Source organism: Ornithodoros turicata, chromosome 4 (genome assembly GCF_037126465.1).
Source record: "Ornithodoros turicata isolate Travis chromosome 4, ASM3712646v1, whole genome shotgun sequence".
NCBI lineage: Eukaryota > Metazoa > Arthropoda > Arachnida > Ixodida > Argasidae > Ornithodoros > Ornithodoros turicata.
This window is the reverse complement of record NC_088204.1, coordinates 33,385,780-33,399,175: the sequence shown is the minus strand read 5'-3', so window position 1 is coordinate 33,399,175 and position 13,396 is coordinate 33,385,780. Positions and strand designations below refer to the sequence as shown.

General features: G+C 43.7%; 1 protein-coding gene across 1 annotated transcript; it reads left to right on the top strand.

Moving 5' to 3' along the window:
- The first annotated feature begins 248 nt into the window (after positions 1-248).
- LOC135392303 (uncharacterized) lies at positions 249-10,923 on the top strand. Its single transcript, XM_064623020.1, has 10 exons — positions 249-356; positions 1,511-2,095; positions 2,610-2,900; positions 3,596-3,844; positions 5,080-5,134; positions 8,549-9,009; positions 9,078-9,230; positions 9,460-9,630; positions 9,816-10,013; positions 10,070-10,923. The coding sequence occupies exons 1-10, from the start codon at positions 249-251 to the stop codon at positions 10,490-10,492; spliced, it is 2,694 nt and encodes an 897-aa protein (XP_064479090.1). The 3' UTR covers positions 10,493-10,923.
- Positions 10,924-13,396: the final 2,473 nt, after the last annotated feature.

The window sequence follows — 13,396 nt, the reverse complement described above, 5'->3', positions numbered from 1 at the left end:
TGTTGGTGTCTCGGCCTTGTGATGGATTAAGCCGGAGTTTATGGTTTTATAGTTTGCGCTCCACAGGCACAACTGGTTCCTCGATCTTATCTGAAAGTTGAAAGTCATTTTCTTGTTTCGTCTGACGGACCGTCGATGTCGTATGTGCATGGCTGTCAGATTAAATGTTTGATAGCAGTTTTGAAAGTTGTTGGCAGATGATGCGCGACATCGTACTTTAAAAAGATAGTGCCGCACTTCTCGTGAAAATGAGTAGGAACTGCTTTGTACCAGTATGCGAGACGGGGAATTCCCTAGCGAGGAAGAGGAACAAGGAGAAAGGAGAGAAGAATCCTACGCTCTCTAGCGTACCGAAGGTAAGAAACTGAAAGTGTCATTTGTATATCTCACTGGATGCATGTGCACACTATGAAAAAGTCGGAGCAAGGGTGTAAAATATACTGAAACTAGTATGGAATACTTCATGCATGTAGGGAGAACGTGATGGTGTGTCTATTGAGTTAAAGACCGTTAGTCCGAAAGCTGTAGTGCATTTTAATATGCAGATAGAGCGAGTAATGTGTTCAGATGGGGTAAGGTTTGTGATGTAAAACGGAAGGAAGTCTGTAATGCGCTCCAGTCGATCGTAATTATGAAAGTGCGCAATAAGTCACACGGTAATAATGAAAGCGCGTAATAACACGGGTACAAATGTATATATTGTTATTTCGTGTTTTATTTAATTAGTCTTTACCAAACTAAGCAAAACACACAACTACTGCTACTTGTGCAGCAATCAGTGACTTCAATTCTTGAGTGATGGGAGCTGAATGTTATTTATCTTGGCTATCTGCAACAAAGAAAGGAACCAGATCTCACTAATTACCGTGGTTGGGGAAAACCATCAAATACCAATAAGTGAATGACTAAACAAACTATAATTTGTTTGCCATTTCATTACACTCAATACAAAGACATATACTGAACTAGCAAAGGAATTCATTCACTCCTGAGATTTGCAGCATTTCCTTGGTCATTGTTGTGGGGTTGGAACGGTTATCAATAAACATATATGCCCACGATATCGTAGTGGTGGTTTGTGCGCCATTTTATTTTTGTGGCCTTTACCAAATGAATATCTGACCAGGAATAGGGAGTGACATTCCGTGATAAAGCTAAAAGCAGGGACATATGTCTTTCTTATCTTCATTAATCTTCCTTATACATGTTTTCTGAGCTGTGACGAAGGTTGCTGGAAAGTATTGCTTTTGACCCACGTGGGAATACCCACAGCTTCTGAAGCTCAGTGCTCGTCCCGCGTGTTGTCATTGTCTTCGTGTTTTACTCACCACTGGGGATTTTTTTGCCGCTTTAAATGAATAACTGTGTAGAAAGCAAAGGTAACTGAGTTTTCCCAACTCAGTTACTTTTCTTTTGAAATGCCATGGTCTCTGACATGCCTAATCTCAAAGCCCATGTATGATTCCATGGTATTTATGGTGCTCCTTCTGTAATGTTACTGCTCCCTAAGGTGAAGAGCTACAAATGGAAGGCAGCAATTCCAAGGCTTGACAAGGAGCTATCAAAAACTGACAAGGTGTGCATACTTCACTTTCGAGAGGATGACATTGAGAGGTATTACACCACCGCACTGAGGGATGGCACTATAGACAAACTGGAACGAAGCAAGCCTGTGCTCAAGAAGGATGCTGTACCATGTCTCTTTGCCAACACTTCCGAAAGGAAGCGAAGGGAGGGGAAACGGAGACCACCAACAGACAGGCCCGTGCCCGAAAAGCGACAACGTGCTGCAAGCAGCGAGCCACAACCCAGTTGCTCTCATTATGAAGATGATACGCCTGCACCATCTCACGATGATGATAGCTTGAATCAAGCAAGCAACCAGGATGACAACAGCATTTTTGAGAAGATCTTGAGCGAAGCCGCTGGCATAGAAAAGCGAAACATTCAATGGGCCACTGCAGTTGACATGCAGGGCAAATTCATTGCCTTTGTTTACGTGAATGAGGAACTGTCAGTCACAAAATATATGGCCCTGAAGGAAAACCTGCAACCACTAGTCTTCATGAACCAAAAGCCTGTTCACGTGCCTACAGTTAGTGACAGGAAGGTGCTGTCATGTTCGGATGTATCCTCTGCACTTCAAACCCTGGACGAGGCTTGCCTGTGCCCTGGAGTAAAATGAGCCAGCATGTAGGGAACGCTCATGCTGAATGTAACAACAGTTATTCGTGATCGGTAAAAGTGAAATGTCATGTGGTAAATGGTCCTGTTCCAAAAAAAAATTTCAGAAAACTGCCTAGGCTACTATGTGGAAGCAGAAGGCACATCCAGGGGTCCAAGGATTACGAGGTGTTCGAGTTGCCGACAAGACACACGTAGAGAGAAAGAAAAAAGTCGCCGAAAGAAGGCGTACTACCAAACCAGGACGAGGACGACCAGCATTACTCACCAGAAGGGATCTAACCAGGCAGAGAAGAGGTCTTCGAAAAACGGTAAATACGAAATAGTTTACATGTTTTACCCTCGTCTGTAATTCAAACTCGGATGGCTAATCCTAATAATAGCAGTATTATACAACTCCTAAGGCTTATGTTTTGCATTGCTAGGTGGTTAAGCTGCAGCAAAAAGTCAACTGCTTGAAACAAAAGTGTGCAAACTTGCCAAACGAAAGAATTGAAGCTGCTATCGACGGTCTCCCTGATTCGCAAAAAGAAGCCGTTCGACAGTGTTTCAGCAACGCGAGACGAAAGGGCCCAAAAGGTCGCCGCTACACAATGGAATGGGTATACGAGTGCCTTTTGATGAGGATAAAAAGCCCGGCACTCTACAAGCACCTTCGATCCAGAGACCTGCTCCCTCTGCCCTGCGTTGATACCCTCAACACATACATTAGCAAGGTGAAGGGAATATACGGATTTCAGGAGAGCATCTTCGAGTGCATAAAGATCCGCTCAAGTGCTATGGCATCTGATGACAAGCATGATATGTCATGGTGCATTATTTGAGATAACTGAATAGATTTCATGTCACGGTTTATCGAACGTCCATGGTGCTTAAAAGAGACCAGGATCCAAGCATCATGTCCTTTGTCACTTCGATCGATGGTCTACAGAAAGAAAATATCATCAGAACAAAAGGGCACAACTCTACACCGAAATGTTCCATTTTATATTGTTATTCCTTTGTTTTTGTAAGCCACTGTATTGAAGTGATAAGGCAGTGTCGACATACACCTTCCCAGTTCCTGACCTCCCAATTACTCTGTTTAGCAGAAGAGTTATTCTGCTTACCATATGCTATTAGGTCATTACAAGTTGTATATCTTATGCCCACCATGATAGTCTCATCTGTCGTTACATATGAGGGATAATGGGAGATGACACTATTAAGCTGGGTCGTTAAGCTGAAGGCCGAATAGGCGAGAGTCTCGCTGTGGGCACACACGCACACAAAGGAAAGCAATTCCGTTCATGATACGTTCACTGTCTCAACCTGTCTCTGCACTGAAACAAAATTTCTGTAAAATAACAGAGAAAAAACAGAGAAATTCCCTGTAAATGGGTACAGACTCTTCTGTATAATCATTTTACAGAGCATACTCTGTTTAAGAACTGCAGCGAGCACGATCGACGTTTGTCAGCCATATTGCAATCAGTGCAGCGAAAATGCGATCGAATCAAACCACCTTTTTTCTCCCGCTTCGATACGAGCGAGAGATCCGAGGGATCGTCGTCTGTTGACCGTGCTCTCACAAACGTGTGCTCACGAACTGCGGTTTCGAAAATTGGCGGTTGGCGCTCTGCTGCGTAGCTGCATCTTTGTATCTTCTTCTCGGCTTCAGGTGAGCAGATTTCTTGTTGAAATTAGGTTGAATCCCATTGTCATGGTCGGTAGCAAGTGCATAGCGCTAGATTTTTCAGAAGTTCCACTAAGAGTGTGCGGAGACAACTACTGTGTTTGTCGTGCCGTACAAACGGAAACTGTTTAGGCCTAACTTCACCAATGCCTGCCATTTATACTCGCCGCGTAGTGAAATCAGTGAAGTCATGTGGTTGAGAATAAAACGACACGGTGATATGCTCAAACTGACTGCATCCGGGTGCATATATCAATTCCTGACGCGAGTATGCTTGAATGTGTACGTTATTGAGCGTGTTCATGAAGGCGAGTTTTCTGTAACGGCAGTGGGATGATTGTGCGTGCACCTGACCGCGCAGTCAGATTGAGCCAAGAATATGTGGTGCGGTGCATTTTGTCGTTCGTCCCAATCGGTGTCTCGTTCCTTATTAGATAACAGTACCCACAAGAGCGAACAAGCGAACCGCTCCTCTTCAACGTGATATTCGTTGTCGGCGTCAGCTTACACAATTGATGGCTCACAAGAGCCTGGCGTGAATGAGAACTAGAAAGTTATGATGTTCACATTTCCTGTGCGGTGTTAGCAAACTATTGGATGCGTGAGTGTTGTATTACAAGCGTCTTGAGTAGAATATCTGTGTTTATCTGTAGAATATCTGTTTTTGTTAAGCACCTTTCAGCTTTTTCAATTATGGACAACATAGCCGATAAAAAAAGTTTTAATTCATTGAAGATGTGACACGTCAAACATCACACTAATTGTTGTAGATGCTGCTAGAACCTGATCACATAGCACTGCAAATGAGGAACCTTATGCAGGGAGCTAATAAGCAGCCGTGGCATTCTTCCTGACAGCTGACCAGCGGATTATGATTACCTACCTTCTTGATGTGTTTTGTATGTTTTCATACATGTCAAGCTGTTTCTTTTGGAACAGTGTGTGACTCGCCTAGTAATGGGCAGCAATTAAACTACTTATTGTACTTATTCAGCTACTAATTACTACTACTTTTCTTGTATTTGACTGGTAGGTACTCTTACTCTGCAAAGGGTAGTTCAAACTCGAGCGTAGCTAATCACTATTATTTTAACAGCAGAAATTACTTTAAATTTGTTTGCGTTTTCAAGACCTGTGAGAGACTAACATAGGGTTAATTGTTTTGTGCAATCATGCCATCATTCTGTCAAGTTTCCTAAGAGTACCTTTGCACACTGCAGATATTTCCTGGGCATCAAACCGTCTACGGAATACATGAGGTCGAAGAGGAGCCATGTGAGTGGATCAGCAGCAAGGGCGCTCTCTTTGTTCATAAAACTAAAATACTTCAAAGCAATGAAGTTGGTTCTTATCTTGATCGTACTTATTGTGCTCACCATCGTGAACGGGTGCAGGGAAACACAGAAATATAGCGACGAATTTATGAGCAACACATTCAGTGCAGGTAACTGATGGCAACACAAGACATTTCCTGCTGTTGTGAGCTGGCAGTGAGAACATACTAAGTACCTGTCTTAAAAATTATCATCAAAAAGGCAGAGGAGTCATGGTTGTTGTTGTGAGCTGTTCTGAGTATTCTGTCATTGGTCTGTTTGAGCTTTCCATTGCACTCGTTCGCCATGCTGATAAGCTGCATGCACTATATTGTACTACCCTTTTTGTGATATCCAGCATGGCATAGCAACATGTTATATAAACATTAATGTGATTGTTACGTATTTTAAAAGATAAGGATTTGCATGAGGTAGCAAGAACGGTCTCAGCAGAAACGAACGTGAAGAAACTGCAGCAGCTACGTACAGGATGTCCCAGTACCTACGTTAAATATTTGTAACGAAGGCATGCGGCCAACAGTATTTCGCTCCATTATGTCTCCTCGACCTCATGTAGTGGGCTTCATTTCTTATGAGCTTTATCATGACCATCTTTGAGCAAGCAGCTCAGTAAGTTACCCAGTCAAGGCCACTTAAGGCCCTGTGCCATGGCTCGAACAAGAAATCCTGATGAAATTACTCGATTTGACTCAGGCATATCGATCATCACAAGCTAGGCAGATAAAAAAAAAAAGACTGAAAAACTACATGTTCCCCGTCTGACCTACTCAGCATGCTTTTGCTCCCCATGCGACAAGAGGAGGTTCGCAAGCTGAGCCAAAGCAACTGCAGAAGCAGAGAACAACAAAAAATGTAAAGGAGAGAGGGTAAGATTGGGGGTGTAATTGGCGACAGATATATTTGATGCAGATCAGCATGCAGCAACCCTCTTATCTGTGATGCTGCCCTGCAAACTTTTTTATAACCACTTTCCCCCTAGGTTTGTGTAGAGTTACTCACAACCCCTCTGTAAGCACGGATGGAGTGAAGGCATGCTGAATTCCCTATGCGCGGAACTGTAGAGGTGCCACAAGGCATCATTTTCTGGGTATCTTTGTCACTATACTTGGTTCATGAATTACGATCAGACCCGTGGCAAAATGGAGTAATGTCTAGATGGGCTTCTCTTTGGTGCCATGCAAATGTAGTCTTAACTAGGGAAATTTGGTTTTTGATAAATGGTGTGATGATAAACTTCAGAACAAATTAGTCTTTCTGAAACATCACAAGGTGACAAAACAAAATGCCATCAAATACGAATGACTGCATGTCTACCTAGCGACTTTTCTTGTTGTTTTCTGATATGGGTGCCTGTTATCTTATAGTGTTGCAGCTTTTTGTTCATGTTTATGCCGTGGCCATTTTACAACATCTTGTCTTATCGTTTAAGATGCGTAACAGTATGAAAAATGAGGTTTCTGCATTGCCTTTGTGGTTTTGTTTTCGGTACAAAAGATTATCTTATTTGTAATGTGCCTCAGAAAGTATGCTCGTTCATTCAAGCTAACTTTCTTTACCTATTTAATGATATGTCATATTTGTGTGAATGTGTAAAATGCTACATAAACTTTATCCTTCAGAGCAGGACACTGTTTTGACATTTTGTTCGTTATCAATATCACACAGTTTGTTTACTTATTGTGTACCTGAAAGAGCACGGTCCAGTTCTGCTGCATCTGCTTATTTAAGTTTAGACAAATTTGTGAATGCACCAAACGAGCATAGAACAGTGCTTGTCAGCTTTCTAGAGCAGAAAACTGTTGGAACAGCTAAAGTTATACTGTGTGTTAACTCTTCCACTCAGAACAGTGATCCATAATGGGCCAGAGCAAGAACGCTAGTTCATTAAAACAAATTTCATTGATTTAATGGTACAGGTTATATGCCATTATGTGTAACATTGCCTTATTTTCTGTTCACTTTTCTAAAATGGTTTGCACACGTGTCAAAGCCATCTACTTTATTGTGCTAGAAAATATGTCAAACGTAACAACTCCTTGTTGATACAGTGGTTTCAGTCCCCAAAATTGTCATTATGATTGCCTATTCAGTGTCTTTGTGCTACAATTGTGCTTACCGGGCCACAACTGTGACCAAGTGAGCTTTACTGTTCCCTGTCGGCACAGAGAGACTACAATAAACTCTATATTTTGTCTTTTCTGTCACAGGTGCATGACTGTATAAGCACGGGAATTTCTCCAAATTTAAAAACTGAGCAGAAACTTTTTTTTCGTAGTTGTTGCCCATGCCGAATTTTCATTCCAGGCCTGGTCCAAGACTACTTTCTTTGAGTTGTCTGCCCGAGCGATGACCGCTCTGTAAATGCGCAGCCCGTCATAAGGTAGACTTTCTTCAGGACTTACTCGCCCGGGCTACGCCCGAACGCTTTATGCATGTCCCATACCCGACCAACACCCACAAAACCCATGGCATCCCCAATGTGAACTCTACTTAGGCAAAGCGTTCTAACGTGCTTATTGTTCTCGGGCAAAATGTATCCTCACTTAATAGCATGTTTCGAAGAAAATAGTCTTCGACTATGTGTAATCTCACAGCTCGATTTTATGCACAGCTTATCACATGTTTTGCATCAAAGCATGCTACAAAGTCACACATGTTTGGACCGGTGGCTTGGATGTTTTGGTGTACGGCATCCCAGGCATGCAGCAATGGCCAAGGGCAAAAACGGTCGCTCGTGATCCTTACAACTTCCACTCGTCAGGTTCTCCACTGGCTATATGAACCTTCACCGAGAACTTCCGTGTGGCCGGAATACTTACAGAGCTTTCCGGTTCTGGCTGGTGAAACCTCTGTATTAAATACCCATGGAGATTGCTTTTTTTTCACATACATGTATACAGGTACATTGCGATATGTGTACATGTATATGAAGAAAGAAAACAATCAATACTCAATGGGCACTTAATACGGGGGTTTCACCAGAAGTGGGAAGCCCTGTAAGTATGTCCACGCGGAAACGCTCTGTTATAAATAAGGTACGGATATTCTGTACTTTTACCAAGTTTTCTGTAATCTGCACAGTGCTTCTGTAAATGCACTGAACAGAAATTCTGTAAAATACAGCAGATTGCTCTGTAATCAAAAAGTACAGATATTCTGTACTTTTACTAAGTTTTCTGTAATTTTCACAAGGTTTCTGTAATGTAAAATAAACAGATAGCTCTGGGCGTTTTTTTCCAGAGCTTGTTCTGTAAAAAGAGCCCGATATTTTTTTCAGTGTGTTTCCATAGGAGAGGGTCCTTATCCAGCACTTCCAAGGAACACGCTTGAATGTTAGGAAAATTTACGATTTCAGGCGCACTCCTGGTTGATGAAATGAAGTTGACGGAGGCTGTATCACTAGACAAGTCCTCGCTTAAGCTTCACGGCTTCACCAACTTGGGTCAATACACACCTGACCATCAGAAGAACAAAAAGAGAGATCATGCACTTGTCTTCATGTTCCAGCCGTTCCGAGGCAAGTGGGTGCAAGCCTTGGCATGCTTTCTTAGCAAGGGAAGTGCGCCTGGAAATGTTCTTCACAAACTTGTCCTTGAGTGTGTGTTACTCCTGGAGAGGGCAGGTCTTTTGGTTGATGTCGTCACAACAAACGGGGCATCATGGAATCGGAACATGTGGACTCACTTTGGAGTTGACACCAGTGCAGTTAGCTGCAGTCATCCCAGTGACTTTGCAAGGCGGCTCTGGTTCACATCCGACTTTCCACATCTGATAAAGTGTCTGAGGAAGAGCCTAACAAAGAAGAAGAGGTTCCGGGTACACAATTTGCAATTACAACATCATTAGAGTTAATATTTATTCATTATTTAATTTAAATTTCACAGACACCAGATGGCCCTGTGGATATCAAGCATTGGAGCGCAATAGTAGAGTTGGACCGGCCAAAAGCACACACCTTAAAAGCTTGCCCTAAGCTGACACCCGATCATGTCAATCCCCGACCATACCAAAAGATGAATGTTGCCATGGCATTCCAGGTGAGCGAAGAAGTCACCAGGACGTTGGACTCTATCTTGTCCTCTGTCTCTGTGTTCACTACGTGGTTTGTCACTATGAAGAGTACAAGGGCTGTAAGAGTTAAAACAGTGTTGATAGCACTCACATCTCTAGTACCCATTGCATTTTCAAATTTGTGTGTTTGGTACACTTGTTCACAGAACAACAACCGTACGGCTATTATATTTCTCTTTTTTACGTTCCATGTAGTTCTTCAGCGACAGTGTCTCCAAAGCAATGCAGCACTATCAGCCACATCATAACAGTCTGGCAGACTGTCATGCATCTGTTGCATTTGTGGACCGGGTAAACCAGCTGGTGGACACCATGAATGCGAGAACTCCATTAGAAGCGCTGCCAACTGCACCAGAAAAATTGCAAGTAAGAAGTGTAAAAAGCAGCATTGTGAAATAGTATTATAAATGCAAGGCTTTATATTCTGCTTGACGTAACAGGACAAAGCAAAGTAACATCAAGCTGATTTAAAATACTGCATGGACCTATGTTCCGACTCCTTTCTGTGTACTAGCACTCCTCACCACGTTTTTTTTTTTTCATTTATGCAGGTGCTTGAGGACTTCGTAGCTTACGTAGATCAGTGGGAGACCACATGTCCCAACCGTGACCTCGACTTCATGACTACACAAACATCAGACGGACTGAAGGTTACATTACGGGCAACACTAGAGCTACACGAATACTTGACATCTGAATGTGGATTTCAGTACTTGCTAACTGCCCGCCTGAATCAGGATGCTCTGGAGGTAAGCTTAACATAATCGGTTTGAAGACCACACCTCAATCGCAATTCCTGTTTCAGCGTTTTTTCGGCATGATGAGGAACGCGTGTGGCCAAAATCAGCACCCGGATTCATCATTATTTGTGCAGATGTTCAGGCTACTCAGCACGTATTCACTTGTCAAGCCTCCTCGTGGCAGCAATGTTACTGGTGGCGAAATCCTGAAGAGCTTGCTGGATTTCAACTCTGCCCAGGACCAGCGACATGGTCCAACCGAGGTCCAACAAATGCTTCATACATTTATGCAACACATGCCTGACGTAGAAGTGACATTGGCGACAGCCCACACAGCAGGCCATGACTATGCCATAAGTCAATCAAGGGTTGACATAGTTGCATATGTGGCTGGGTTTGTTGCCAAAAAGGTCCTGAACTTTTGTTCATGTCAGGAGTGTTGTCAAAAGCTGATGACAGACACGTTGATAGCAGGTACAGCTTCGTAACGCTAAAAAGCAGGGGAGGGCTAAAATTCCTGTCGAAAGAACTGCTTTCATTAATTGACCACCTTGAGAGAATTATAATGAACAGACTCAGTCAACCGATGCACGAGAGAATCCTGCTTTCGATCACCGAAGACGTATGTGATGCATCTGTACCTTCTGTGGGCTGTGAGGTACACGCCACGGGCTTAACAAAGTCGGTAGTGCAATATTATATTGTAATGCGGATGCACATCGCCTGCAAGGTGGAGAACCGTATACACAGTGAAAATGCGAAGAAAACAAAACTGTTGAGCAAGCAGTCGCGGCTACAGTAGCTCCTATCGGATTACCATGTGCCTTATATCATGCGGCACTTAGAAGCTGTGTTCAGGTTTACTCTTGTACATATTTCATCTTAATAACCTTGATTTCAATCGCCATGTGCCAATGTGTAACTAATAATAGCCCAGCTTGCTCCTATATCGCTCTGTCTCAAAGTGTATGATAGATGTGGTCATCCCTGAGTGGCTATTAAACCAATGATCACGCCCACAACAGCTACAGAAGTGCTATAATGTCAAATCATACTCACTTGACATACTCGATCGAAATGCATGCGTGTCCGACTGTCAAACAGAGGAAAAGGTGAGAGACAACGACATGACGGCGAGCATTTCGGACGGCGAGCAAAGGCAAGTGTAAAGTGGGCTTTCCCCCGCAGCAGAAGGAGCAAGGAAGAGACGCACCGTTTTTGCAGATAATGTCCAGTTATTACGCAAAAGAGGCAAGTAAACGCAAGCCTAAGCACAGAACCATTATACTAACAGCGTCGAACACTTTCCACTATCGCCCACTGCAGAGAAAACACGCGTCAAAGAATGCACTGCCAAAGCGTGTGGTTTCGGTTTCTGGCCTCCCTGAGCCCCCGAGCGCCGCGGCGCGGCCGGAAATAATGCGGGGAATTAGGGAACCTCGCTACTGGCTTGGAAAGCGACGGAGATCGGACTCCTTCTTTCTACTCCGTGGCCACATTATGGGAGACCCCACAGTCAATGCTCGGACTACATTCTCCGCTCGCGGAGGTATATGCCTGAGTGTCCCCATTTCGAAAGCGAAGGGGATTACTCAACCCAAGGTGCTTCTGCAAGTTACAATTACCATGACAACGACGACGCACCCGCAGGTCGCCGTCATACGTGACATATGCATAAGGGAAGCGCAGCCTTCGTCGTCTGCTCTTACGGCACGTTTCGACAAATTCCTCGAAAACGACTTGGTTATTCCGAATGAAACTTTGACGGTTGTTTGTGTACAGTACTCGTGAAAATAGTTTTGACTAAGTTTCGGAATCGCCCCGGCTGTACCAGACCGTCCCTTTAGAAAAGAAAAAAAGAAACTGCTTCATCTCTAAAAGCGACAGCTGTTGCGGAAGAAGTGTTGAAGAAGACCGTCCAGAACGCTCTACTAGGTGCAGGCGATATCTAGGCCAGAGGGAAACGGCAATCGAAAAATGGCTAGCAAGTGGGATGGTATGCGTTTTGTCGCTCCCGTGTCCCCAGTTATTTTCATTTGTAGCCTGCTTTTTTTTTCTGCCTGCATTTGTTCTGCCTGGTCCACTTCATTCTGTCTTCCACTTGCGCGTACTTCGCGACCACACCATCTATGCCCACACAGCTGAGCGGCAGTGCAGATGGCCATTTCCGGCCAGGCATGCGGTTGGTCAAGATGGACACGTCGCTTCCTGTGCTTGCTTGCCGCTCCGATCTGTTCTCCTCAGATGTAGGCGTCCCCGCTCGACGGCTATTTTTCGTGGAACTGAACGTAAAAATGCCGAGCGCTCGTCCTTCTTGTGTCGAGAAAACGTCGTATGCGGGTCGCCCTGCATATGCGGTCACATGAAAGTTAATAGCTGCCGACGACGTTTATGGAGAGGACAAGTGACCGGTATGTGAGCAACTTCCAGAGGAGCGACACAAAAATGTTAAAAGACTTCAAAACACAATGAAAGATGAAAGTCACTGAAAAGGTTAGCCAGCTGTAGGACTCGAACCCACATCTTCTGGATTGCCGGTCCAGGGCTCTACCAATTGAGCTAAGCTAACACACCTTCTCAGCCACTTCCAGGGTGCGTCATCTGAAGGGACAAACACCAGCCACTCTCTCACTCATCCTCCTTTCACTCTTACATTGCTGACTCATACACACATTCATACGACGGGATCGACGCAGGCGGCAACTGATGAACATGAAAGAACATGTTCTGAGGCTGGAACAACATAGAAGGGACAAATACATACAAAGCCTCAATAAGGCCCAATTGAGGCTTTGTATGTATTTGTTCCTTCTATGTTGTTCCAGCCTCAGAACATCAGTTCTTTCATGTTCAAAACACAGTTGACTTCGAAAAGAAATTGCTTAGATTTTTGCCAGCTTTGTTTGCCCAAAGATATGCCGCTAACAATGGCATCAAATGGAACAAGACCGCATTAAAACGCGATCAACACAGTGCCCAAACACACTGATCATGTTCTTTCTTTTTTCTTTTTTTGTTCAGGTAGTGGCTAATACCTTTATTATTATTTTTTTTTTGCGACCGTCGCCTCAATCTTATCGCTCGCAATAGCAAAGTGTTTCACTGCGAACAAGTAATTCACGAAAAAGCCAATGAGTGCACAGTAAATCATTTTACACCTTTATTTGCTCAAAACAGGCGCATTCTTATAAAAACACCTACCCCGCAAACTGTAGCAAATGGTGTAAGGAGGACGTTACTAAAGATGCAATATCCACATACGCCACGTTTCATCCCTTGTCGATCATTAAGGTGTACAGTGAGGTGTTGAAAGAGGTGTTTTAGTCATATATACATTTTTGCACTCCATCTGAACTGGGAATGTGCTGTTGAAACTGGCGTTTTAATTCGTT